General features: G+C 36.8%; 1 protein-coding gene across 1 annotated transcript; it reads left to right on the top strand.

Annotated features, from left to right (window-relative positions):
* LOC102040427 (vesicular inhibitory amino acid transporter-like) lies at positions 1–24,910 on the top strand. The gene is made up of 2 exons (XM_005418528.1): positions 1–309; positions 23,711–24,910. Exons 1-2 carry the CDS (start codon positions 1–3, stop codon positions 24,860–24,862), a joined length of 1,461 nt encoding a protein of 486 aa, XP_005418585.1. The 3' UTR covers positions 24,863–24,910.
* Positions 24,911–25,133: the final 223 nt, after the last annotated feature.

Raw genomic sequence — 25,133 nt, 5'->3', positions numbered from 1 at the left:
ATGGCTCACCTGAAGCAGACTTTTTCATCTCTTTTCAAATGCTTTAGAGAAACACCATCTCTCTTTTTGGGACTGATGAGATGGGACAGCTGCCTAGACACTGATGAAGAGCACGTGAATTTTGCTAAAAGCGATGAACTGAACAGAGCTCACAGCGAGAACAGAGAGGGACCAGATGGACCCCTGAAATTTGAGCTTGATATTTGCCACCAGGATCCAGAATACAAGTCTCCAGCTCCCTTGCCACATGCCCAGGCCAAACTGATCACCAGCTGGGAAGCAGGCTGGAATGTAACAAATGCCATTCAGGTAACCTTTTATTTCCACACTTATTTCACTCATCATTTGAAAAACCTGGTCATCTCTTAGCCTGCTGTATTTCACTTTGCTGTACCATCATTTTGTGTATTCTAAAAGGTTTCTGTGAATTTATTACTCACATATTTGAATCTTTCTGCATAAGATTAGCACTCTGATAAAACAGAGTTCCAAAGGGAAAAATTATACATATGTTATCTGAAGTTTAAAAAGGGTTTAAATTAGGTAAAATTGAAAGGGTGGTGATTGCACCTGTTTTGGCAGTGCCAACATTATCATTAATAAGCATATTTGAATTCAGTGACAGAGATGTTTGATAGAAATGTGAAGTAAACATCTAATAAAAAGAGAATGGTAAGAGCCAGACTGACGTCAGATATAAATTTACTGACATGTAAGTTAAACTAGAAATAAATTGAAGCACGAAGCACAAGAAGTGTAATAATACTTGTCAGTGTTAAAGAAAATAGGTTGAATACACGTAAAGCATTTGGTCCCAGCATTCTGTGTGGAATTTGACTATCTATCTTTCCAAATCCTTAAATTTAGCATTAAATGTTTCAGAATCTTTTTCTTACTTTTCATGATTCATTTCCTTACATAATTCTATCATTACCACTAACTTTCTGTCTGACATAGTAAGAAAGCAGCATCCACTAACACATCTAAGTCCCAGTATCTGTTGCTTGAACACTTTTTTATGCCACTTCAATTATAGAAAAATAATCCTTCCAGTGTCACACAAGTCTGACTATGTCGATGAGTATTTGTTTACATATCCAGTTCATCCCTTAGCTCTGCAAAGGAGGAGAAAAAGGACATATTTCTAATCTTGGTGTATTTTCAAACATGAGCACCACCACATGAGAGCCAGTGCAATAACAGGGCACTGTAGCATATCATACTCCGAAAGTGTTCAGCTGCGAATAAAAGTGTGAAAGTACTAAAATACCCCAACTGCATTCTAGTAACTCATTTTATCTTCAAACTCCCTCAGCAGCATCTAGTCAGGACAAGAGTCTGGGATGAGAGCCCATTGTCTCTGTGAGTTTTGCATTTGATTTCACCAAAGCCAAGATTTCATTCTGGAAGTCAGTTTTGTCAATATTTTCTGTACGACCTTTTGGCAAATCATATTCTCTAACCATCGTTCCCCTTTCTGAAAAACAAAAAATAATAATGCCTCTGTAAACACATGAAAGTGCCAAAAATCCTAAATATTGTTGTGTAGAAAATTATTGTTATCAATTCATAATATAGGTTTCACTTAAAAAATAGACTAATAACACATTTTAAAGCACGACCAAATATGCAGTTGCCTATTTAAAATCATGACAAATTCAAGCTAAATTATCCAAACAGATCAGTAACTATGGTCCTACTCAAAACTCTCAGTACATTTAGTGTTGCCTACTATGGCTCTCATTTGGTAAAATATTTTAGAAATTAGCATTAAAAAGCAGTTGGCTACAGCTGTGTTGATGTTTCCTCCTAAGGAGGAAGGTTGCATAGCCCGGAAACTGCAGTTTCATTAATAATATAACCAATGTGCCCTAATGACACATTATTAAACTGTGTGCAGGTGCAACCATGTATGTGAATCTATGTACACACATTTGTATCATTCCTATTTCCCAAAACCTGGGATTGGGAGCAAGTAATTTGGTTTTGAAACAAAGCAGAGAAAGGGAAGGGGAAAGGCAGGAGAGGAGAGAGAGGGGACTATTGAATGGGCCTCTGTCAGTAGAAAACAACAGTTTAAAGAAATTTCTATGAATAGCTTTGAAAAGAAAGTCAGAGTTGTGAACAGAATGATTAAAACAATCCAAACGTTCTTGACTGGTGAAGACAATCTTTGATAAAATGACAGTTGTTTTGCCCTACCCAGAGGAAAGGGCAGAAGTGTTTTGCATGGCAATTAGAGGTAAATATTTCAGCAGAATTTTGAAACGTTCTGAACAGTTATTCCAGTGAATACAATTAGTCTAAAAAAGAAAATATTTTGCAATCCAGGTTTATTATGGGAACAATTAAATATTTGACCTCTGAAACGAAATATAAGGTGTTCCTCACAGTGTTTTAAATATGTCTTTTCAAACAAACAAAGAAGATATTTTTATTTTGTTCTTAACTTGAACTGAAAAAATATGCACTTTTGGTGCTGATACTGTATGTGTAAATGATTGCTTCAGACATTTAAGTTTCCAGGGAAACATGTTTCGTATTCCAGCACTGCACAGGCAAATCAAAACCTGTGTTTGGTTAATCTGCGTGAGGACAGAGACCATAAAGCTGAGTTAATTCAAATGGGAAAATGTACAGGATCATCTCGCCGAGTGATGCAAGTTGCATTTGTTTGTATGTAGCAGTAAAAGGCCAAAATTATTTGCAATGACTTGTACCGTGGTGCTGGATAGATAAGCAAAGCAATAGTCACAAAGAAGAAGGTAGTTAAATTCTAATGGTACAGTATTTCACAGCCGAACCAAAGGACAATAAAGACTATTTATTTGCCAGTCACATGTAGTAAGCTTTTTGCAAACTAAAAGGCATTCATTATGCTGTGTTGCGAAGGGGCACAAGAGAATGGAGAAAAAAAAAACAGAAGAAGAAGTGAAATAATGTTAATCTCACCTATAATTTATACTGTGTAATTTATAGCTGTAGTTTATACCATTGTGAGTCAATCTCCACTTAGGTCTTGGAAGGACCTAACATTGAAAAAAGTCAACCACTTTACCAGAAAGCTTCAAGTGACTTTCTGTACTATGATGTCTGAACAGTCTTTAAAATACTATATAATAATACAATTACACAGTTTTTCTCTGAGTGTTTGGTAAAACATAATGTATCAAATCTTGCTGGAATGCAGTCCAACAGAAAAGGACCAAGGGGGCTGATCAACAGCAGCTGAACACAAGCCAGCTGAGCTCAGGCGGCCAAGAAGGCCAATGGCCTTCTGGGCTGTATAAGCAACAGTGTGGCCAGCAGGACCAGGCCAGTGATTGTCCCTCTGTACTCAGCATGGGGAAGCCACACCTCAAATCCTGTGTTCAGTTTTGGGGCCCTCACTACAAGACAGAGATTGAGGTGCTGGAGTGTGTCCAGAGAAGAACAACAGAGCCGGGGAAGGGTCTGGAGCACAAGTCCTGTGTGAAGCTGCTGAGGGAGCTGGGGGTATTTTACCTGGAGGACAGGAGGCTCAGGGGGGACCTTGTGACTTTCTACACCTACCTGAAAGTCAGTTGTAGCTACATGGGGCTACCCAGGCAAGCAGTGACAGAATGAGAATACAAAACCTCAAGCTGTGCCAGGGGAGGTTCAGGTTGAACATTAGGAGTTCTTTCTTCACTGAAAGAATTGATAAGCATTAGAACAGACTGCCCAGTGAGGTGATGGAGTCACCATCCCTGAAGGTGTTCAAGAAACAACTGGACATGGCACTTAGTGTCACAGTCTTGGTGAAAAGGTGGTCATTGGTCAAAGGCTGAATTTGATCTTAGAGTCTTTTCCAGCTAAAATGATACTGTGAAATTGTGCTGAACATTCTCCTTGATTCGATGCATCTGATACCTAATGTTGCCACATTCATACTCTTCCTTTTGCAAAAAATTAGGTTGTACAAAGATTAGAAATACCTGCAGCAGGTGAAATTTTCTTATTCCATGATCAGAGAAACATGATAGAGTGCTTGACTACTGTAAGTGCTTCTAGGAATAACAATACTTAAATTAACATTATTAATCATTATTTTTCAATGTGTCAATAAGAAATTACCAATTATTGCAGCAGTAATCATAACCCTTCTTATTATATTTATACTCTGTATATTACACATTAGTTTAGAAAGGACTCAAGACTTCAATAATCATAATTTTAAAACCTGAATATCCATATATCTTTCACTGCATGCCTTTATAACCATATTTCTGTACTGGGTTCCAATTTAGTTCATTTTAACTTAGATAACTGCAGCTCCTAAATACTTAGCTGGAAAACACATTGATGCTGAAGAACAGAATTAATAGACATGACTCTGAAGATATAAAGGCAAACATCTGAAGGGTGTCTAAACACCCCTCACATTAAGCTTTATTGACAAAAAATTTAACATTTCCTAAATATAGTACTCGTGTGCTTAGAAAGCAGGTCATTAGATGTATAATTGTATAAATCTTCTCATCCTGAACCTTAAATTATTTAGTCATGTTTGGATAAATGGCCATTTGGATTTTAACTGCAGCACTTGGTCTTAAGTATTTATCTTCCAGACATAAGAACAAGGGTCATTCTTTTCTTGAGTACAAGGCAGTAACTTCCTTGAATTATACATTATATATTGAAGCTGAAGTTACATGCATTGAAGCTAAAGTTGTACTCTGAACTAAATTATAGACATCTGAGAAAAACTAACTTCTGCATTTCCTATCAAGATGTGGTACTGAGAATTGAAGGGCGATGGCCAATGCTGATATCTAAACCAGGACCAGAAAGTAAATCGAGTTTCCAAATGAAATGTCAAAAAATGACAGCACAAAGTGAAATTCCAAGATACTAGGACTATTGTGGTGCACATAAAAATTCCAAATAGTATGATTTTAGCTGAAATGCACTGGCAGTACTGGCAAATTTATTTTTCCAAGGCTTGCAACCACAAACCCTCATAGCCAGAACTGCAGACCCCAAAAAATCCTGGTGAGATCCATCTAAGTTCAGATCTGCTTTTTCTGTGATACAATGTCACCATTATTCAATGCAATTGATAAAAAGATATATTTTAGGGGAGAAGACTCTTTAACTAATGTTTGTGCTCTGGTTTTCCCATCTGATTTTTTCTTGAGGGGAAAAAAATATTCCAGACATACATCACTACTTTCTATAATGTTTTATTTCAGCTCAGACCCTGTGGTAGACTTCTTTGTGCACATATTCATATAGTACAGAGAAGGCTGCATTCAGGAGATATATCTTCTCTATTCCCAACCCTATTTCACATCACAAAAGCTCTTTATCAAAAATGTCTTATCCTGCAACAAAGAAATAACATCTAATTCAGAGAAATCTCTTTATTTGGCATGCAAGCACAGTGCAGCAGACTGGTTTTGAGTTACCTAACTGCCATTCCCATAAATCACATTAGACAGTGCACTTCATCAGTCTGCTTTTTCCTTGGTCAGCTGCAAAAACTAAAAAATGTTATGAAGACAGAACTCCTAAACATAGAGAGGTGGCTTGTCAAAAATTGTTCCAGGAATAAATATTTGGATAATTGTCATGGGATACAAATTGCTGTTTTTTAGGTTTTGACTTTTATCTCATCACATTATTTGGGCAAATCCAGGTGTGAGGGAGGGACTGTTGAGTGGATTTACATCAGCATAGTGTACTGTAGCTATTATGGAAACTTCAGGAGTGTCAGATCAGTTTTCCTAAGCCACTCCATATCAGATTTTCCATCAAGTAGAAACTGGGATATAACATAACTAGTCCACAAAATTATTCCTTGGACATACAGATAGTCCCAACATGTGGACTACTGGTTCAGAAAGCACCATACTATCTCTTGAAGTCCAGAAAAAAATGCATTGATTACACAAGCAACAGAACAAAGTACTGCAATTCTTTAAGCCTTCTAGGTGTTAAAATGGCATATTAAAATATCTTTAGAAGTTAAAGCAGTACTTCGATCATGCTTATCCTCACCATGTATTCAAAATTGCATTTCTTAACAGATGAGTCACAAGAGAGTTACAGGAGGTGTCTCTGTGTCTCCTTCATAAATGATTCTAATAGTCTAAGAATTTTGGCTATGACTGATATACTTTACTATATAGTTTATTATATTGATCTCTTTTAAGCTAATTAGCATATGCGATTTTTATCTCGTATGAGATGAGAGGGAAGCATTCCAAATACTCAAACAACCAGTGGAATTTATATGCAACCTCAGTCTTAAATCTGAATACCTTGATTCCACTGAGTGCGAGATACATATATTTTAAAATATTTATTTATAACCTTATATCTTTAACAGATTTTTACCTGAGTTTTACAGACATACCTGTCTAATGTTTCATTATTTTGATAACAGTAGCCAGAGCACTGCTGAGCTTAAAGAAATATGTATAATTCTGTTCAGAACCTCAAATTATAACTTTACATTTCAAGGAAGTATATATTTGGCACTTGATTTTAGCAATGCCAATTATCTATAATTTCCAACAACTTTAGCAGAAACTCTTCTTGCTTTGTAGTTTTGAAATCTCTGTATTTCAGCATCTAAATTTCAAAGCTATCCTATTATCTTCAGTTGACTCCTAAGAGCAATTAAGTCACTTCAATGCATAGCATACTTATCCTGGGGTTGATGTTCAGTTTGTCACAGTCTGGTAAAGAAAGTGCTGGAGAGTTTGCAAGTGGCTATTTCTTGTAAGTGAAGACTTGTTGACTGTTCCGTTGTCACATAAATTTAAAAACTGTTTCATCTGGAAAATCTTCTACTACTAATCTTTTAGAACAGCTATTTTATAGATGTAAATCCTCCTACATGAAGCAGCATATAAAAGGACAAAAGAACTAGCAAGTAAGCATACAGTAGTGTGGCAAGTAAACTGACAGAGACCAGCTCAACTCTTTTCCTTATAGTGGTACTTTCCAACAAGTAATAACGTGAACTTTTGCATTAATTGGAATTTGCAAGTTGTTGTAGCAAACCGCCAAATTCAGCTAGCCAACAGATGTCCCTAGTGTGGACATAGAGCCTTAGAATAACAGAAGATCCTGAGATGAAAGGGAGCCCTAAGGACCCATCCTTGGGTCCAACACCTTACTCCAGTACCTGCAAGGCACAGTACTGCCTCCAACACTGGCAGAAATCCTTGGGTGGATGCACTGGAGGAGTCTGCCCGTATTTGAACTATTTTATATCTCACACAGCTTAAGTACTTCTCCATTTAAAAGCTTTAAATCCTGCCATTATTCAAACATCAGAGATGTTGCTAGAGCTTAAGAGACAGTCTGTCAAGTGACAGAGTATGATTTACCTGCTCATTTACATATATTTGCAAAAAGGGTTTGTTCATTTCCATTTGTCCCATAACACATATGAAATAAATGGTACATATAAGTACCTCAGAAACCTGAACATTGTGCCTCCTGCTCCCAGGCCTCTTTGTTTTCATTTCATCATTAGGGAACCTTCAAAGCACCCTGGAGATGGGCATCACTGCCTAAGTCCTTGTCCTTGCTACCATGCAGGCCTATCATCTGGCATCATCTTTCAGGCCTCTTTCTACATCCTCACACTAAGACTAGATCCACGTCCTGCTTATTTTTACTGTAAAACCACACTAGTATGTAGTCTGATTTACCAATCTACAAGGCTAAAACTGTTCTGAGCATTTATAATTCCCCATCTGGGCCACAGTAACACACTTTTCCCTAACCTTTTCAAGCTCACTCCATGTGTACCCACCTGGAAAGCTGATGCAATTCCATAACTCATAAGACCACCAGCTCTTGCAAGAAACTCCTCAACTATCAAATCAAGTGTAAGTTGCTCATCTTTTCTATAATAATCTACCATTATTCTTCCTGCAGCGATTGACTTTGATCTCTCTTCTTCCAGTTACAATTACCATTTTCAATTTGGTAAATACTTAAACAAGCATTCCTTTAAACTTACACAAAAATATTCCTCTGATACTCTTAGAAATGTCCTTTTGATGAAAATTGCACAGTTACAAGCTACATTGAAACCTCTATTTGCTCTCACGACTCATAGTATCTGGTATTGACTCAAGATTTCCTTGATTCCCCTCTCTGCCTGTATTTGCATCCTAGTTCAGGGCAGATTTGGGAGGAAACTTCCTAAGGGATCCCTCTAGAAAGCAGATTCAAGCAATCCCTCCCCCAGCTGCTTTGGGAAAATATTTCCTTGGAGACAAGTGGAAAAAACCTGTTTAATTAACAAGCAAAGTATTCATATGGTATTATTATATTGCAAAGGTTCTATATTATCATCTCCTTATTACAAGAGTTTCAAACCTTCTCAATGGTTCTCATAGGCAGCTCCTCTAGGCACTGACCCTTCCTTGTCCTGACAGCAGCCAACCCACTCCAGATCCCCTCAACCAACCAATCCACTCTTTTATAGCACTCTTCTTCTTATTGGCTACAGCTGTGGCCTGTTAACACCAGGCCTGCTCCTAATCTTAAATAATTGGCCCAGCTGCAACTCTTTAGGGGCTAAGATTGCTTTCTATCCCACCTTTATTTACTTATATTCTATGCCCCTACATTCACAAACATTAAAAATTAATAATATTAAACAACAAAATCTCTCACTGTTCTGAAGGGATGGTAAATTCACAAAGTCCTTGCTGTGGGCTGTAGCTCGGCTCACTCCGTCTCTTATCCATCCCTCCTGTGCTGGACAATGCCATGTCTTGGGCCCTGGTGGGCCACAGGTGTGAGCTCCCAGTGCTTTTCTGGGATTTTTTGGTCCAAAGCAGGTCTGAACAGCTCCAAGAAAAAGATAAGCCACAGTCAGGGGAACTTCTCTGCTTCAGCTAGCTAAAAAAAAACCCAAAAACTAACTAAGAAGCAAAGGAGAGCTCTCTCCCAATGTCCATGCTGCAGACAGCACAGTCCAGGAGAAGGATGGGAAGGATGGGGGAGCGCACGTGCAGCTTCTGCAAACAGACAGCACACTTCTTGTCCCCCCTTTGCTCTCAGAACCAGTCTTAAAGGTGCATAACTTAATATCCAGCAAAACCAGAACAGATGTTTGGGATACAAGCATCATGAAGTCACCTTAGGACAATTTGTTTCTTGTTATCTTACCTCTGTATTTTAAATACTTTGGAGGAGGCGCCATCTTTTTGTGCTTTGTTTGCCCATTGCTTTATACTATGGGATTACATTCAAGGACTTCCAGGTGCTCCAATAATGAAAGCAATTTTAAAAGTGAGTCTCAAAATGTTTCCTATTTTACAGAAACTCTTAACAAAATAATGATTGTTTAAATGTAGCCTGTGATAAATCAGCTTGACATTTGATTCAGTTTCCTCTCTTTTCTCTATAAGAAATTGATTCTCTAGCTATTGAGGCTCATTGTAAGGGCTGAGCATAAGATAAATCAGCAAAAGAATGTGATAAGAGTACCTTTAGAATATTCAGCCATTAAAATGGGCATTCCATCTTAAAAATCCAGATGGCCAGGAAAGAAAATGACAGAAATATGATCTCAAAGACAAATGGATAGTGGCATTATGAAAATTATATTCTTTGAAATAATAAATGTTACCAAAAACAAAGGATCGAGTAACTGTCAGCTGCCTAAAAGCAAGGATCCCTTTATTCCATGGAAGAGCCCAATGTACACAACTTGTTGCAGAACAAGGATCTCTGGCTCCCTCAGGTGAAGGGAATAGCTGTTGTACTTTGCCACTATACTGAAATCAAATTGATCTACCATACTCTTTGGTGTCTTCAATCCCTGCAAGAATTTTAAACAAGTTGAATTAAAATAGATGGTGTATTTTTTCCTTCTCTTTTTTTAAATTCATGGCAGGTCACATGGTATTTAAATACATTGTTATTAGGCAACTTTGAATTTCTGTATCTGTTATATTTGTTCATTGTTGTGATGTTGCATTTGACAGTTAACTTCCAAAACAAAGCCTAAATTACCTATTATAATTATTCACCAGCTTTCTGTGGCTGAGATAATTTGTATACTTGTTCCTCTCTATAGCATATGCTATTGACCTGCTATCACTACTGGAAAACATTCTTCTTAAAAATGTTCTTTCTGCCCCTATTCTTAAACTTCTGATGTATGCGACCTCAGCAAATTTGTTTTAATAAACCACATTGAGTGATATAACTTCTCCCAGGATAACATTCCTCCCAAGACAGCAAGAGCAGAGTGACAGGCAGCAGAAAGTAGAATATTTTGTCGTATGATATTCTTTTCCTGTTTTTTCTAAACTTCCTTCACTTCCATTAGCAAATTTGCAGAAAGGAACTTATATTTTATTAAATAAAAAGAGTGAGCCCTAGGGTTGATCAAGAAATAAAAGTTGACAAGCTCAGCACTTGTAAGCGCATATGAGAATTTAACGCTGAAAGTAAAGGACATCTGAATTATTATAATGTGCTGGTAGAATCAGAAATAGTGATGTTTCTCTAGCAGACTTTCCACATGGCAAAGCTTCTTCTACACAATCCATAGAAGGTTAATCTACAGTTTACTTCAGTGTATATAATTCCTGACAGCAGTAGATTCATTGAAATGGTACAAGCTCTGTCCGAATGAGCAAATGGAGCTATTTGAGAAAATAAAAAACCCTAAACACAGTATTGAATATGATATATTGTAATCTAGTTTTAGCACAGTGAGCTGTATAAAACATTTTACCCCCAAAGCTTAATAAAAGAAATTGTCTTCTATTTGTATGTCTTCTTCCTCTTCTCCCTACATACACCATGTTTCTTGGAAGGCAATGTTGCTCTGTATTCTTGGCCAGTGGCACTAGTTTTGCCATATGTACAATGCTCTGTTACTAAATAGCTAACAAAAAAAAGAAATTTAATATTTACTTCTCAAAAATGTAAACATATGAGTCAAAGTCAGGAAACATTCACTTCAGTTCATACACACAGTCTGCTATCCATTTCAATTTCAGTCCATTTCTTGAATTAACACAAATAACAGCACCAGTAATTAATGTTTTGTAGTCTCTACAATAAACATTTTTATTGTTTTATGTTATGAGTAACAATGGCCATTTCAGGCCTTTTTCTTTGCTCTACATAGATATTTCTATTCATTATGGTTTTGTTGCTGTTTTCACCTCCAGAATCATATTTGATTCAGTCTAGTTCTTCCCTCATAAGTAGAGAACTTTTTTCTTTTCAGTTTCAAAACTGTTCTACTTTAATTATTTCAGACTGAGTCTGGATATTTCAGAAATTGTGAATAGTTCTACTGAAGTTTGAAAAAAATATGGATTGAGAATAAGAATTATATGCAATATAGACTCAATATACCTTATTTTTATAAGGAATTTGTTTATTTTGTTTAAAAGAAGTTTTGGGTTTTTTTCTGTTACAAAGCGTGTTATTGCTCTCATTTTACTGTCACTCTAGAAGCTGTCACTGAAGTTTATTCTATCTCACTACATTTTGAACCCCTGCTCTTGTCTCATTGTCTGCATGATTTCTGCAACTCCAAATGACATCTCCTCAGCCACCTTCTCTTGAGGGACTTGAAAATCTCCTTCTAAGATTTAATTGGAATCTGGAGTTTGAAATGAGTTCTGCACTCCTGCCCCTATTGCCTTTACTTTCCTGCTGATTTCTTTCACTTTGGCTGGAAAACCAACTGCTCTCAGAGCTCTTCCTTTTATACTTTCTGTTGTTGTCATCTCAGGCTAAAAATAAATAACCTTTACGAAACTGTAGGGTTCCCTCTGCTCCGAGGATGGAATTTCAGAGACTCTTTACTATCTTCTAAATTGTGAGGAGCTGCCATTCCACCCCTGAAGGTTTCTTCTCCTAATCAGAAAGCTGCATAATGCATACTTTCCCTCTAGCTTTCTCCTTATTCCTGTCTTATGCTTAGAGTTGGGGTTTTTTTTATATCCAGTCATTTTTCCTCACATCCTCTTGCCCATCATATTTTCCTACCCCTTGTTTCTACCTCACATGATTCACAGCCTTCTGTTCTAATGTTCTGCACTTTACCTAACAGCCCTACTTTGCCCTCTTCGTGCTTCCCCTGGTGTAGTCATGTTACCAAATTATCTGGCTTCTTACTCTTCCTTTGCTTTTCCAGGGCACTCCACCATCTCATGGCCTTTGTAAAGGAACTCACCTGACTCTAGAGATGACTGAGTGACATCTGTCATACCTCTGATGGAGATTCCCAAACTTAAAACAAGTACCCTACACTGTGGGAACAAGTAGTCACCTGGTGATCCTTATTTCTATCCATCCTTTCTGGAGTTGCCAGATCCTTTCCAACTCAGATATTCTGTGATTCTGGGAATAACTTAACTTTTTGCTATGTTTGGGAAGGAAAAGTTAAGAATCTTGTTCCTAGTAGGTGTGCATCAAATCAAGGCAGATTTGTCACGTGTGTCTCTTCTGCTGCTGTGTGCACTCATTCATTCCACATCTGTTTAAGACAGAAGTTGGGTGAGATTAGCCCAGTTCATAGATGCTAAGAAATGATAATTTCCTTGGGTACCAAAGACAGTAAAGGAAGTAGTCACTTTAGTAACTTCAATTATAGCCACTGAGTTTTCACCTAAAATTCATTAATTACACCTTGTGAAAAAATTCTGATTTTGCTAAAAATTTGAATGTAAGAAGTTAACGTCATTTAGGAGAAAGGAACAGAAACTCAATGCAGCCTTGAAATCAATTTCTCAAATATGAAATCACTACAGATCTCAGCACCAAAGCATGAACAAAGGAGAGATCCAAAAGAGCTGAGAAGTTTTCTCTGCTCTATCAGAATAATTCAGGTTAAGGAAAAACCCAAAGTCTTTTTTTATATACAAACTTTTACAGCAAATGCTTAGCTATCTTTGTGTTAATAATGAAAGGAGTGTTTTTATTTCATCCCATACAGGCAGCTTTTGTATGTGAAAGTTAAGAATAAACCTGAGGTCCACATCAAGTGTCACAAATAATCAAGGTCCCCAGTTTGTCCCCTCAACTTTTGTTTTTCCAGCGCAACTCCAGACTAAGAAAATAAATGGAAAAAAAGGGGGAAAAAAGAGGAAAATAAAACAAAACAGACACAGAAAAGGAATATTAGTTATTTTGTAACTCCAGTCCTTTTCTTCATGGGTCAGTAGAGGTCAAGGACCTCTGTAACACTCCGTGCAACAGAACGAGAAATAACTCTTCACGTAGTGATATTTTAAGTATTCTACATCTAGAGACCTTAAAAAGATGTTTTCAAGGTGTATTTTATATGTCATATGCCTGGTTTCACAATCCAGAACCGTATTAATTTTTTTCTTTTTATTTAAATGAGAGTTTACCTATCTTTGCTTTTGTGATGATTACTCACAGCATGCCATAAAACCCACTCATATTTCTTTTCTGACCTTTATTTTTATTCTTTGTTATTAATTATGCCTGTTTGGGAATGTTTGTCTAATCTACTTGAATTTAGGGGAATTATTCTACTTTGTTAAACATTAGGAATTATGTTACTGTAGGACAGAGATACCTCCTTTATGTGGATTTATTTGCAACCTCAACTTTATCTGTGCATGACCAATTATCAGGCAGTAAAATCAGTTCCTGCTTCTTTTATCCTAAAGGTAGAAGCCTTCAGGGATGCCACTAAAGTTTAAGTGAGCTTAAGTGAGGAAAAGCAGTAGAAATCTGTTGTGTATACACAGTCTAATGGTAAACCAGCATTTTTTTCTCTTGTATTCCAGAGGAATACAGTATGATAGTCTGTATCATTTTGCTGATTTCTGGAGACCTAAACCACTATTTCTGTCCTTCATCCAGACTATTAACTATATTCTCCCCTGGCTGTGCTCTAAGACAAATTTCCCCTTTATATACTGAACTCTAGAAGTCATTATAGCTTGAGTAAGAATCCACCTAAATTTGGTGGTTGGGTCTGTGCAGAGGAAAGAACAGGATAATATCAACCAGGGGACGATCCAGTCACTTTTTATTGACAACAAATCCTATGCCAGTGTTCAGAAAATATAACTCAGCTTCTAATAGATGTAACTTGGCTTCCTTTTCAACTCTCAGAGGTGAATAAGGTTTTTTCCCAATGTAAAGTTCTTTGTAGTTTGGAGTTGTTTTCTTCCATTTCCTCTTCAGCATTGCTGAACTGTGGCTTGTCCCATCCAGGCAGCATTCAAGAAAACTCCTAATGAGCCAAATGCTTTCTCACAGCCTGATTTTGAACTTTCTATGCACTTTAATTCTTCCTTTTGTTATGTCAGTGAACACTCAAATATAGTTATTTGACTCCCCACTGCTTTGCTTTGCTTGTAGTCTCCCAAAGCCCCCCTCTGCTTCCCCTCAAGCTCTTTTTGACCGTAGGTTTGTGGAACTCGCACATTGCTGTGCTGGATGTTTGGATCACATGCCTGCCTTCAGGTGAAATCCTGGTCTATAATGAGAGAAATAAGTAAGCAGCCAGGGAGCCTATGTTTCTCACCGCAACTGACTTTCAGAATAATGTTTGTTTTAGTTTTAACTGCCTTACTTTTTTCATCTCTTTTTCTTCTTTGATACATAACACATAGTAAGAACCCTCATTCTTTTTATGAAAGCCTTCTTTCTCCTTTGAGACCAAGCAAAAGAATGTTTTCTTAAAAGGTAATTTGCTTGGGAAATTTTCTTTGTGAGATTCAGTTCATTCTTGCAGAGAGCTCTGGATTTATGCAAACTAACATTTTCCATCAAACCATGAAGAATTAAGCATCAAGCATACTTCAGTTTTGAAACAAATATTTAAACCAAGCAAAGCCTATGGGAGCAGCTGTCACATTTAATAGCAGCAATTTTTCTCCCTTATTTTCCCAGACATTTTCTTTCCTCTGTCCACTTATCTTTAAGAGATTCTTAAGACTAATAGGTTCACTAAAATGAGAAAAAAATCAGTGGCTTCTGTCAAATGGACACATGCATTTTGCTGTGTAGACCATTCAGCTTCTTTACCTGCTTACCTTATCACAGGATCTCATGAGCAGCCTATATCTGCCTTATCATCTATTTATGGTACAGGAAGGATCGACAGGTAAGCACTTCTAAAGTTTCTGTCAGTATATAAGGCAACTGAAGGCATTAATCACAGAATAAACACCTTAGTCACTGTCCTCTCTGCAGCTGAAACATCCTGGCACTGGCAGAGGGAAAGAATAAGAAAAATCAGGAAAAACAAGATTTCTGATGTCTAGTTCAACCAACCCTGAAGTTAAAGAAGATTTTTAACTGACATTAGAGGAGATGGATCTGCTGCTAAGGTCAGACAGGCCATAGACAATATTTGAAGTTTTCCACAGAACAGCTCATAGTATTTTTGAATTCAATCTCAGCTGAGCTGGGAATAAACTGTGAACCGAGAGGGAAAGTAGATGAATTCTTTTCCTGATATCTGTAGAGCAGTGCCAGGGGTTTGGGTAGCCAGTCAGGGAAATGGAAATTCTTACTGCAGAGTAGAAATAAGATATAACTGATATTACAAATACATGGTGATCTATGCAGCCAGAATTTAAAAATAATTACATAAAGCATGTTTACCTAAAAAGAATAGGCAAAAGAAATGAGGATGGCATTCTGTGTTACAGAGATGATTATCTGTATTAGAGCTATTGTCTGGAAAGAAAAAACTTGGTGACTTCATTTTTAAAGACCTATGTAGACATTGTATGCAGTATGTAGTAAAACATCATTGAAGTTTCTAAGAATTATAGATGATAATTATCTAACACAAAAGGTATTGAACCTAGCATAAGATAATTCTCTTTTGGGCCTCATTAAATTGGATAAAGAGGAACAAATTGGAGGATCTAATTACATTAATTATGGGAAAACAGAGGACAGTAATATATTTACTTGGTACTTCAAAAGTGAATTTTTCAAACCCGGAGAAAATTATGAGAGATAATTGATTAGGAAGAATAAATACAGACAGTTCATTGGGAAAGAAACTTTGAAGTTGTTTAACAAGAATTTATGAGATGTCCAGAAGCCACATCTTATAATTAAGAAGTACTATACTAATGTGTTAATATCCCTCCTACTTCAGGAGTGAAGTAGATATATCAATTATTTTTTTTAAATATATGTATAGCAAAAGGGAGAAATAAAAGGTGAGAGTAATAATTATATGTTATGAACAGTAACAATGAGAGGAAATAATGCATCTCCCAGTAATTAGGACAGTAAGAAAGCAATTTTTAGGAATTAGGGAAAAAAGAGGTTAGGTTTAGTGTAAAAATTTGAAACAGAGATACTAATAATGGCAAAAATTAGGTATAAATGGAAATGTGTGTCTATCTATGTGACTGTGTATGCTTGTCTGAAAGTACCAGCCATAACAGCAGAACAAAGTGAAAAGGGAAGGTATGTGTTGACTGCTAGGGAGCAGCATATAAGTGATTTCATTTAAAAGGAGAAGTAGAAAAACTCACCTATAGATAAGAGTTGAGGGAACCGAGTAGCATTTATAAAACATGCAAATAAGATAAACAACACTTCTGTTAAAAGTCAGGAATTTTGACTAATACTTATGAGGGAAGAGACAAAATAAAGAGGCAAAATATCTAAAACTGCATTGGTTCCAGAAGAGTATAGAGGGTAAATCAAAAATCTGTTCGTCATCACTATCCAAGATGAACACCAGAGATATAATGAGCACTGGACTGATGGCATCCCTTGTCCCCCTTGGTGCACACAAATGATCCTGGCCAAGTCACTGAGACACAGACACCAGAATATGTGGATGTAAGAATGGGGAAAATTAACATAGAGATTTTCTACTGTAAGATCCCCTTCATCTTCTCTGAGATCTCTCACTGAATTTTCCAACACTGATTTTCTACATTAGTAGAAGGAGGTTCTAAAGATCTTCCTAATTCTGAAAAGTAGATGCAGCTGTTCATAAGTAGTTCCTGGAGAGAACCAGGAGGACATGCTCATAGCACAGGAGAAGAGTGTGGTATTTTGTAATTTTTCAGGATAGGCATTATGCTGTTTTGCATAAGACATGGAAAAGTTAAGTTTCAGAGTTCCTACAGTGTGTGCACACTTCGTTCTCAGCATAGACATTTCTGAAAGGAAATTCATCTCAGCTCTGCTAATTACCTATCGTAAGGTAGGTGTGAATTTTAAATTGATGTGCCTAATTTTTCCAAGCTTGGACAATTAACCACATTTTAAATGGATGTTAAAATGTAGCTCAATAGGATTTTGAAGGCAGAATGCCCAGCAAGTTTTCACTTGGGAGACATAACAAAAGACACATCTGACCAGGTAATTTTCTTATTCAATGCTTGCTACTACATGTGGAATTTTCAGAAGATTGTGGATATCATCCCAATATTTTTAAAACCATAGAAATTCCGACTAGTGAAACCTGGCAACAGTGCTGAGAAAAAGAATGTAATTGTTACTGCATGTTTTAATTGATTGAGAATAAAAAGCTAGAAATGTAATTAGTGTCAATCATTATGTTTCTGGAGAAAGAGTTCTTACAGTCCTTATTAAACACACTTCAAATAATTCTTTTATGACATTGTAATTTAGGCAGTGAAAGACAAATAATATATTTACACTTTTAAAAGGAATTTTGACACATTAATACGCAACATGCTGATTTAAAAATTAGTGCAACCACAGAGTACATCTTAAATGGATTAACAACTGCCTAAGTGACAGGTTCCCAAAAAGTAACTGTCAATATGTATGTATTGGCAAAGGAATGAGTTTCTAGTAGTGTTTAGGAGGTAACCTGGGGTTACTTGGTCCAGTATTATTCAATGTAGTCAACAGTGGTTTGGAAGATACAAAATCACTGGTGATCACAGTGATGGCTGAGAAAGGAAGACCACAGAGGTCAACAAGCAATTAACTTTCTTATCATGGTATGAGAGTAAGGGATTTGCAATATTTTTAAATTTATTACTAATTTGCAATATTTTAAATTTATTACTAATAATGCTCCTTCTCTGAATAAATATGACAGCCACAAAGGCTTGCATCTGTTTGGGAAAATTATTTATTTCAAATAGCAACAAATGTTAAACAACATAATTAAATATTTTGTGGAATTGTACTGAGAAGCAGGTATCTTGCATTTATCTTCCTGCTCTTCCAAGAAGATTCAGGTAGGACACATTCTGGTATAGTTTATATGTCTAACCCATGTTCCTGCAAGGAATCAAATGCCTAGTTGGGGAAAATAGTCAGACTCAAATGAACCATTCCAGTGGAGTAACTACAGATGGTGAGAAAGGCAATCAGAGCTAATTTGGCAGTCTGGCATATCAGCATGTATTCTGCATATAAGAGAATTGTCCTAACGGAATAGTTTTCAGTTAAATTCTTCTTCATTTCTTAATTTATTTTTCCATATGATTAAGTCTTAAAGTGAAATAATTTTCTCTATTCTTTTTCTTTAGCATTGCTTTTCACCCCATGTAATTTCATTGTCTTTTGGCATGCCTCAACTCTGACTGTGATTTGATCCTCTTTACTTTTTAATTATCTTTCAATTTGTTTTGTTTTTTCAAATTGTCATATTTCAGGTTAAAACAACCTATGAAACAGAATATTTTACTTGGCTCTAAAAGCATTAAAACTGAATATTAAGGAATTTTGATATTTTTCTCTGGGTGCCTGTCCATGCTCACTTTTCAATTTTTTAAAACACATTTTATTCCTTGGAGAGGTGCTTGCCCTGAGGTAAAGAAGCACAACATCACATCATATCATATCATATCATATCATATCATATCATATCATATCATATCATATCATATCATATCATATCATATCATATCATATCATATCATATCATATCATATCATATCATATCATATCATACTGCTATAATAATAGCAGAAATCCCATTTTTTGCATTCAGCACTGGTCCAGATGTCAGGTGTTTTTAAATGAACAGCCAGCCTTGCTGGTGTGGAAAACACACGTGTAGTTCAAACATTGTAGTCAAACCATCAGCACAGTGTTTTCATGTGCAGTTGTAATTTGGAATTCCTGTTTTCCTTGTTTTTTTGCAAAACCAATTGTAAGTGGGTTGGTGATTCCTGGTGACACCTGTCATGCCTGGATGCTTCTGCTTGAGGGTATTCTGACAAGGCAACGAGCTGCTAGCTGATTCTGTTCTTTTCTTTCATGCCCTTTTTTCTCTTCTCCTTGCTATTTCTTCAAAGTCTGGTCACCAGCTGAGCCCTCAGTCCTTTCTCCTGCATCGGCCCAGCTGCCTACAGCTAAGTCTGCTCTGGGTGTTTGACAAGGACCTCCACTCAGACACAGTGATTGACAAAGAACAGTGCACTTCTGTCCTCAGTCTAGGGTGAAAATACCCAAGTCTTGCAAGCTTGTCTTGGGACACAAGGGAAGATGCAGCCTCTTGGGCAAGTTTGGGCTTCTTTCCCACCCAGGGTGAATGGAGTGATGGTGAATAATACAACCACTCAAGGTGCTCCACTATAGAGGATTGTTTCAAAAATTCCATCTCCTCTGTCCCCAGATGTGTGAGTGCTTTTCCCCTGTGATATTCTATTCCATAAACAGATCACCTTAAAAAAGCATATTTAGAGCTAACACATTTGACTTTCCTCTAGAATCATTGGAAATAAAACCACTCAGACTAGAAACTCTTCTCAGACAGAATGCTGAAACTGAGTTATGAGGCAATTTAGGGAACAGTTCCTTTTGCTGCTCATTTTTAACTGATGCCTCACAGCTAAGGCTGTCTGTGCCATAATTTGGGCATGAGAACACAGGATCAGAAGATTCAATAAATGCAAGTGCTGGGGTCAGGCTGAACAACATGTGCAATGACAAGTGGTGCAAGAATTACCTGAGTCCCTTTACCACTAGCAAGGAATCAGTGAAATATTGCCATGCTCTATCTGCATTCTCTGTGCTCTCATTTCTTGTGAAAGGGGCACAAAAGGCACCTTCATCAACATCCATGAAAGGATTTCTTTATGGAGGAGGAATTTTCCACGTAAAAGTCACGTTTAGCAATGCTCTAAAGTTGCTGAACAGCTGCAAGCCAGAGGATACAGACTGATGCCTGTACCTGTTATATTACATTGATAGTAAAATAATTTATTAAAGATATTTTTTAGCTAAACTATTTAAACCTGATAATGTTCAGGCAATTGTCCTAACAAAAAATATTGCTTTGGAAAGGTAAGAACAGGACAGCAGATACAAAATGAGTTTTGAAGTCTAGAAAAGTTACATTTGTTCTTTGAGTTCCTGTGATCATTAGCAACATTTTTGGTTATTTTGTAGGATTTTGTTATTACTATTTTTTATTTTAAATAGGAAAAAGAAGTTCCTGGAAAGGTAGAAGAAGCACTGTCCTTTTACTACAGACATTCTTACTGTATTGGCATAGTCAGTGGTCTCTCATTTCTCTCCACTAACCATGCTCTATATCCAAAAAGCTGCAAAACCACTTATGTCCACGATGCTTGTTTTCATTAGTAATTGAGAACTGAGGTATACAAACTCTGGAAAAAAATATGTCAAAGACATCAGCTAAAAGAAAAACTTAGAGTTTCTGTAGAAATGTTCAATTTAGAAATTCTAAACTCTAAACTTTGGGATACTCCTGTTATGTAATTTTAAGAAAAAAAAATATGTCGGCAAAAATTGGTTTGTTTAATAAGGTCTGAACTCACAAAATGAAAAAAAAAATCAACCCAAAATCTCCCACGTCTATCAGCCTGTTGTGTGTGTTAGATACTGAATTAAATTATTGGTATAAACAACAGCAAGGAGATGTTAGAGGTCAGAATTATGTTATGCTCTGATTAAACTAACAATTAAGCATGGAAAAACAGGCACCTGTGGGGAGGGCTGCAAATGGCTGTGATAACATCTCTCAAAGTCTTCTGCTTTGGTTGAGGCTGAGGCTGGTTGTCCTTAACAGACTGAATTCATCAGGGGAGAAGCCATTGTAGGTAAGGCCTGTGCTGACACTTACTGCAGCTTAATTATACAGTGACCCTTAGGGTCAACAGATACTGTTTGAACTGCCAGTTGCAGATTAGACAGCAAAATAATAACACTCTGAGTGTGGAACAAATGAGATAAGCTTGTTAGAAACTGCATTGAATGAGAAAACATCATTGTTCTTATGTCAACATGGAAGACTACTCTGTGTCTTCATCTTCTTGATTTTTTCATAGACTCGGTTTATTTATAATGCTTTTAAATTCAATCTGCTATGCAAATGTTCTCCAAGGACTGTTTTCATAGGAAAGAAACCAAAATCACTTCTTTAGGCAGCTATCTTACTTTCCAGTCAGTGAAAGCTATGATTAAAAATGGCATCATATCAAAAGCTACTGTTACAATTGTGCTACCTGCAGCCTGGATGCAGCCAGATATCTAGTCTTTTTGAGAAAATAGGCTTCTTGATGGCAAAAATGGTAGAATTTTGAACAGTTATGTGAAGTTCCTGTACAAAAGAAATGCTAATTACACTGCAAGGTAATTGGGTGATGAGACCTGTATTAGAATGGAGACATTGAGTGGAGAGATTTGGGTGACTAAGTACCACAAGCTGTGTAGTTGAACGTGCCAGCTCCTAAGTGAAACGGCATCTGTGACTTATAAAAAAATCAATGCTGTAAATGAAGTCATGGAAAACAACCAAAAATGTATCTGGTAAATGACTTTATTAATATTTCAATAATAATAACTGAGGTACTTCTGTTTCAACACATAAAGGAATAGACCTTTCTAACTGAAATATATTAGTGCATGTATTTAATTTTCCCACTCTAATTCAATTGAAAGTTGAATATACCTGTTTCTAGAGTGAAGCCTGGTGAATTATGCTGCTCTTTCAGATAATAGGTACTCTGTTTTTCTCATTGGCTTAGGGAAAAAACACTGTTCTAATTTAAAGATTTCTTTCTTTCATGATTGATGCTCACCCCACAATCTGCCCAAAAAAAGAATGGCAATTTTGTGGCTAGAAGAGAAGAAGAATACTTTTTATATGTCAATGATTATTTAGTGCTTTAAAAAATGCCTGTCTTCAGAGCCCTCCTTATGGATCAGGCTTGGGAGTACTTGAATCACTTAGAAGTGGGATGCTAGGTATGAGCCCTACAAAGCTGAGACAGGCACCTGTCTTCTTGATGAGCTTGATCAGAGATGGACTCCTAGACTGTCTTCACAGAAATTGTCTGATAGGGATAAAACCTGAGGCAGTTGATTGAAAACACAGAAGGCAGAAGCATGCCTGAAACTGGTTCCCCACATGCCCTTGTGATCATGATTGTGGATGGTGAAGCCTAAGATTAAAATTTACGCCATTAAGCTCACCTCTTCTGCTTTGGCTCCTGAAGGTCAACAGCACTACCCACTCAGGAGGGGAGAGAAAATGGGTCACTCCTTCTGTGGGCAGGGGTTTTTGTTGGGGGTTCATAGGTTTTCCAGAGCAGATTGGGTTGCTCAGGTTTGGTTAGAAATTAAATCTAAATGTTTGGTTCAAATCAACTCCTTTTGTAAGGCCAGAATAAAAGACATGAATAAACTTACTCAGATTTCATCATGGGTGCAGTAAGAAATATTGAAGTAAAAATTTCTGCAGAACTACTTGGATTTCTGCATAACTGTGTTTTGTTTCCTCCTTACTTTTCTTCAGTTGTCATGAATAAAAATGCCTGACCAGTCTGACTCATGTGGAATTCCTAATTTCAGGTTGCTAACACAAAAAGAGAAATGTCACAAAAACATCTTTCTTAAATTAGATGTTTTTATTAAGAACTACTCTTCAAGGGTTTTGTTGGTTTTGTGCTGATGGAAATGAAACCACAGAGAAGTGTAATTTGTCCCTTAATACAGAGAAGAAAGAAAAAAGACAAAGAAGTGCCCATAATGTTCTGTGAAAGTAAAATTCCTTCTTTATTTTAATGGATAAAACAAGCAAAAGTATATTCTTTTGAAAAATTGCTTAGTAAAAAAATATTTTGCATGTATTTTTAAACACCTAAATAAGTTTGCACAGTCTAGAATCTCAGCAGTTAGAAAAATCACTTTATCAGAGGACTTAGCAAGAACAAAGGCCGTGTGAGGCAGCCAGAAGCTGCGGAGGAAGCACAAGCATAGTCTGATGCACTCTAATGCCATCTTGTCTCCAGAGGTCTGTTAAAAATTTTTAGACTGAAGGGAATTGTCATTACTGAATCTATCTGCACTGCTATTTTTAATTGGAGTGAAACTTGTACAGATGATGCTACAGATGCTTAATTTTACTGATACTGAACCTGTTTCATTAATATGCATGTTGACTGAATAACTAACCACGAACCTTCTAAAATGTGCTTCTAATCACATCAGCGTTAAATATTAACTAGAAAGCTGACTCTATCATTCAGTCACATTCTCATTTTCCCAGCTTATCATTACATGTGTGTTGATAGAAGTAGTTACTTTTGCCGGTAACTTCATTTATCATAAATAAACACATTTCTCATGGTTGTTACTTACTTTGCAGAATGAAGCAGTACTTGCTCCATGCAGGTGGGTGAAAGCAATATTCAGTGGAGGATGGGTTTGAGAGTAAACATTTTGCCCAAGGGATTTTGTGCTATCTTTTCCCTCTCTTCTTCCTCTTCAGGGAATATTTGTCCTAGGATTGCCGTATGCTCTCCTCCACAGTGGATACAGTGGTCTACTTCTTATTGTCTTGGCTGCAGCATTATGCTGTTACACGGGCAAAATTCTAATTGCTTGCTTGTATGAAGAAAATGAAGATGGACAACTGATAAGAGTGAGAGACACATATGAAGATATTGCAAATGCCTGCTGCAAAAAGCTGTCTCCCAGTGTAGGTGGCGTAGTTGTCAATGTGACCCAGGTGGTGGAACTGATCATGACATGTATTTTGTATCTGGTTGCTAGTGGGAACTTGCTGTCTCACAGTTTCCCGTATGTATCTGTGACTGAGAAAACTTGGTCTGTAATTGCATTTGTTACTCTGTTGCCTTGTATATTTATCAGAACTCTCAAAATTGTTTCCAAACTCAGCCAGCTTTGCTCTTTGGTTCATTTTGTTATCATCTTTGTAGTGATAACTTACTGTCTCACACAAATGGATCAATGGTCCTGGGCAAAATTCAGAATGTCCCTTGAATTTGAGGACTTCTTGGTCTCCGTAGGGGTGATCATTTTCAGTTACACTTCACAAATATTTCTTCCCACACTTGAAGGTAATATGAAAAACCCAGGGGAATTTAGGTGTATGCTAAATTGGACCCATTTTTTGGCCTGTATCTTGAAAACAACCTTTGCACTTACTGCTTTCTTGACCTGGGGTGAAAAGACAAAGGAAGTTATTACTGACAACCTGCCATCATTTCTTGAAACCTTAGTGAATTTATGTCTCTTAACCAAGGCTCTCCTTTCTTACCCTTTGCCCTTTTTTGCAGCCACAGAAATTGTGTATTCTTGTATTTCTAAAGACAACCATTCCAATTACAGATCTCCACTACTTGCTCTGACTGTAAGAGGCTCATTTCTCTTGTTAACTCTGTTGATGGCCATGTTCACACCACATTTTGCCCTGTTGATGGGTTTGTCAGGCAGTGTAACAGGGGCTGCTATGACTTTTCTTCTTCCTTCCCTCTTCCATTTAAAACTTAAATGGAAAAAGCTGTCCTTCTTAGAGAAATGTGCCGATATCTCTGTTTTTATTTTGGGCTTCCTCTGTAGCCTTGCAGGCATTGTTTGTTCAATAAAAGGGCTACTTGAAGTATTTGGAGGAGTGTAAAGATTTCCTGAAAGATAAATAAGGAGTAAATCTTATAAATGTTCTTACCTTGTTAGTCAATATATGTGAGATTTTATCACTAGGTAGAATTAAGCATCTGCCTAAATGTTTGCGGATTCAAGTCTTTAACTGGAAAATTATGTATCTCTAAGCAAACTGGAAAATAACATTCATAGCCAAAAAATACAAAATTAGGCCTCTTTAAAACATCTAAAAGAAATGTGGTGGAGATGGTTTAACATGAAAATAATTGTAAGTAATCCCACATGGT

Source organism: Geospiza fortis, unplaced genomic scaffold, assembly GCF_000277835.1.
Source record: "Geospiza fortis unplaced genomic scaffold, GeoFor_1.0 scaffold98, whole genome shotgun sequence".
Lineage (NCBI taxonomy): Eukaryota > Metazoa > Chordata > Aves > Passeriformes > Thraupidae > Geospiza > Geospiza fortis.
The sequence above is the reverse complement of the archived record's forward strand: the minus strand, read 5'-3'. Positions and strand labels throughout refer to the sequence as shown.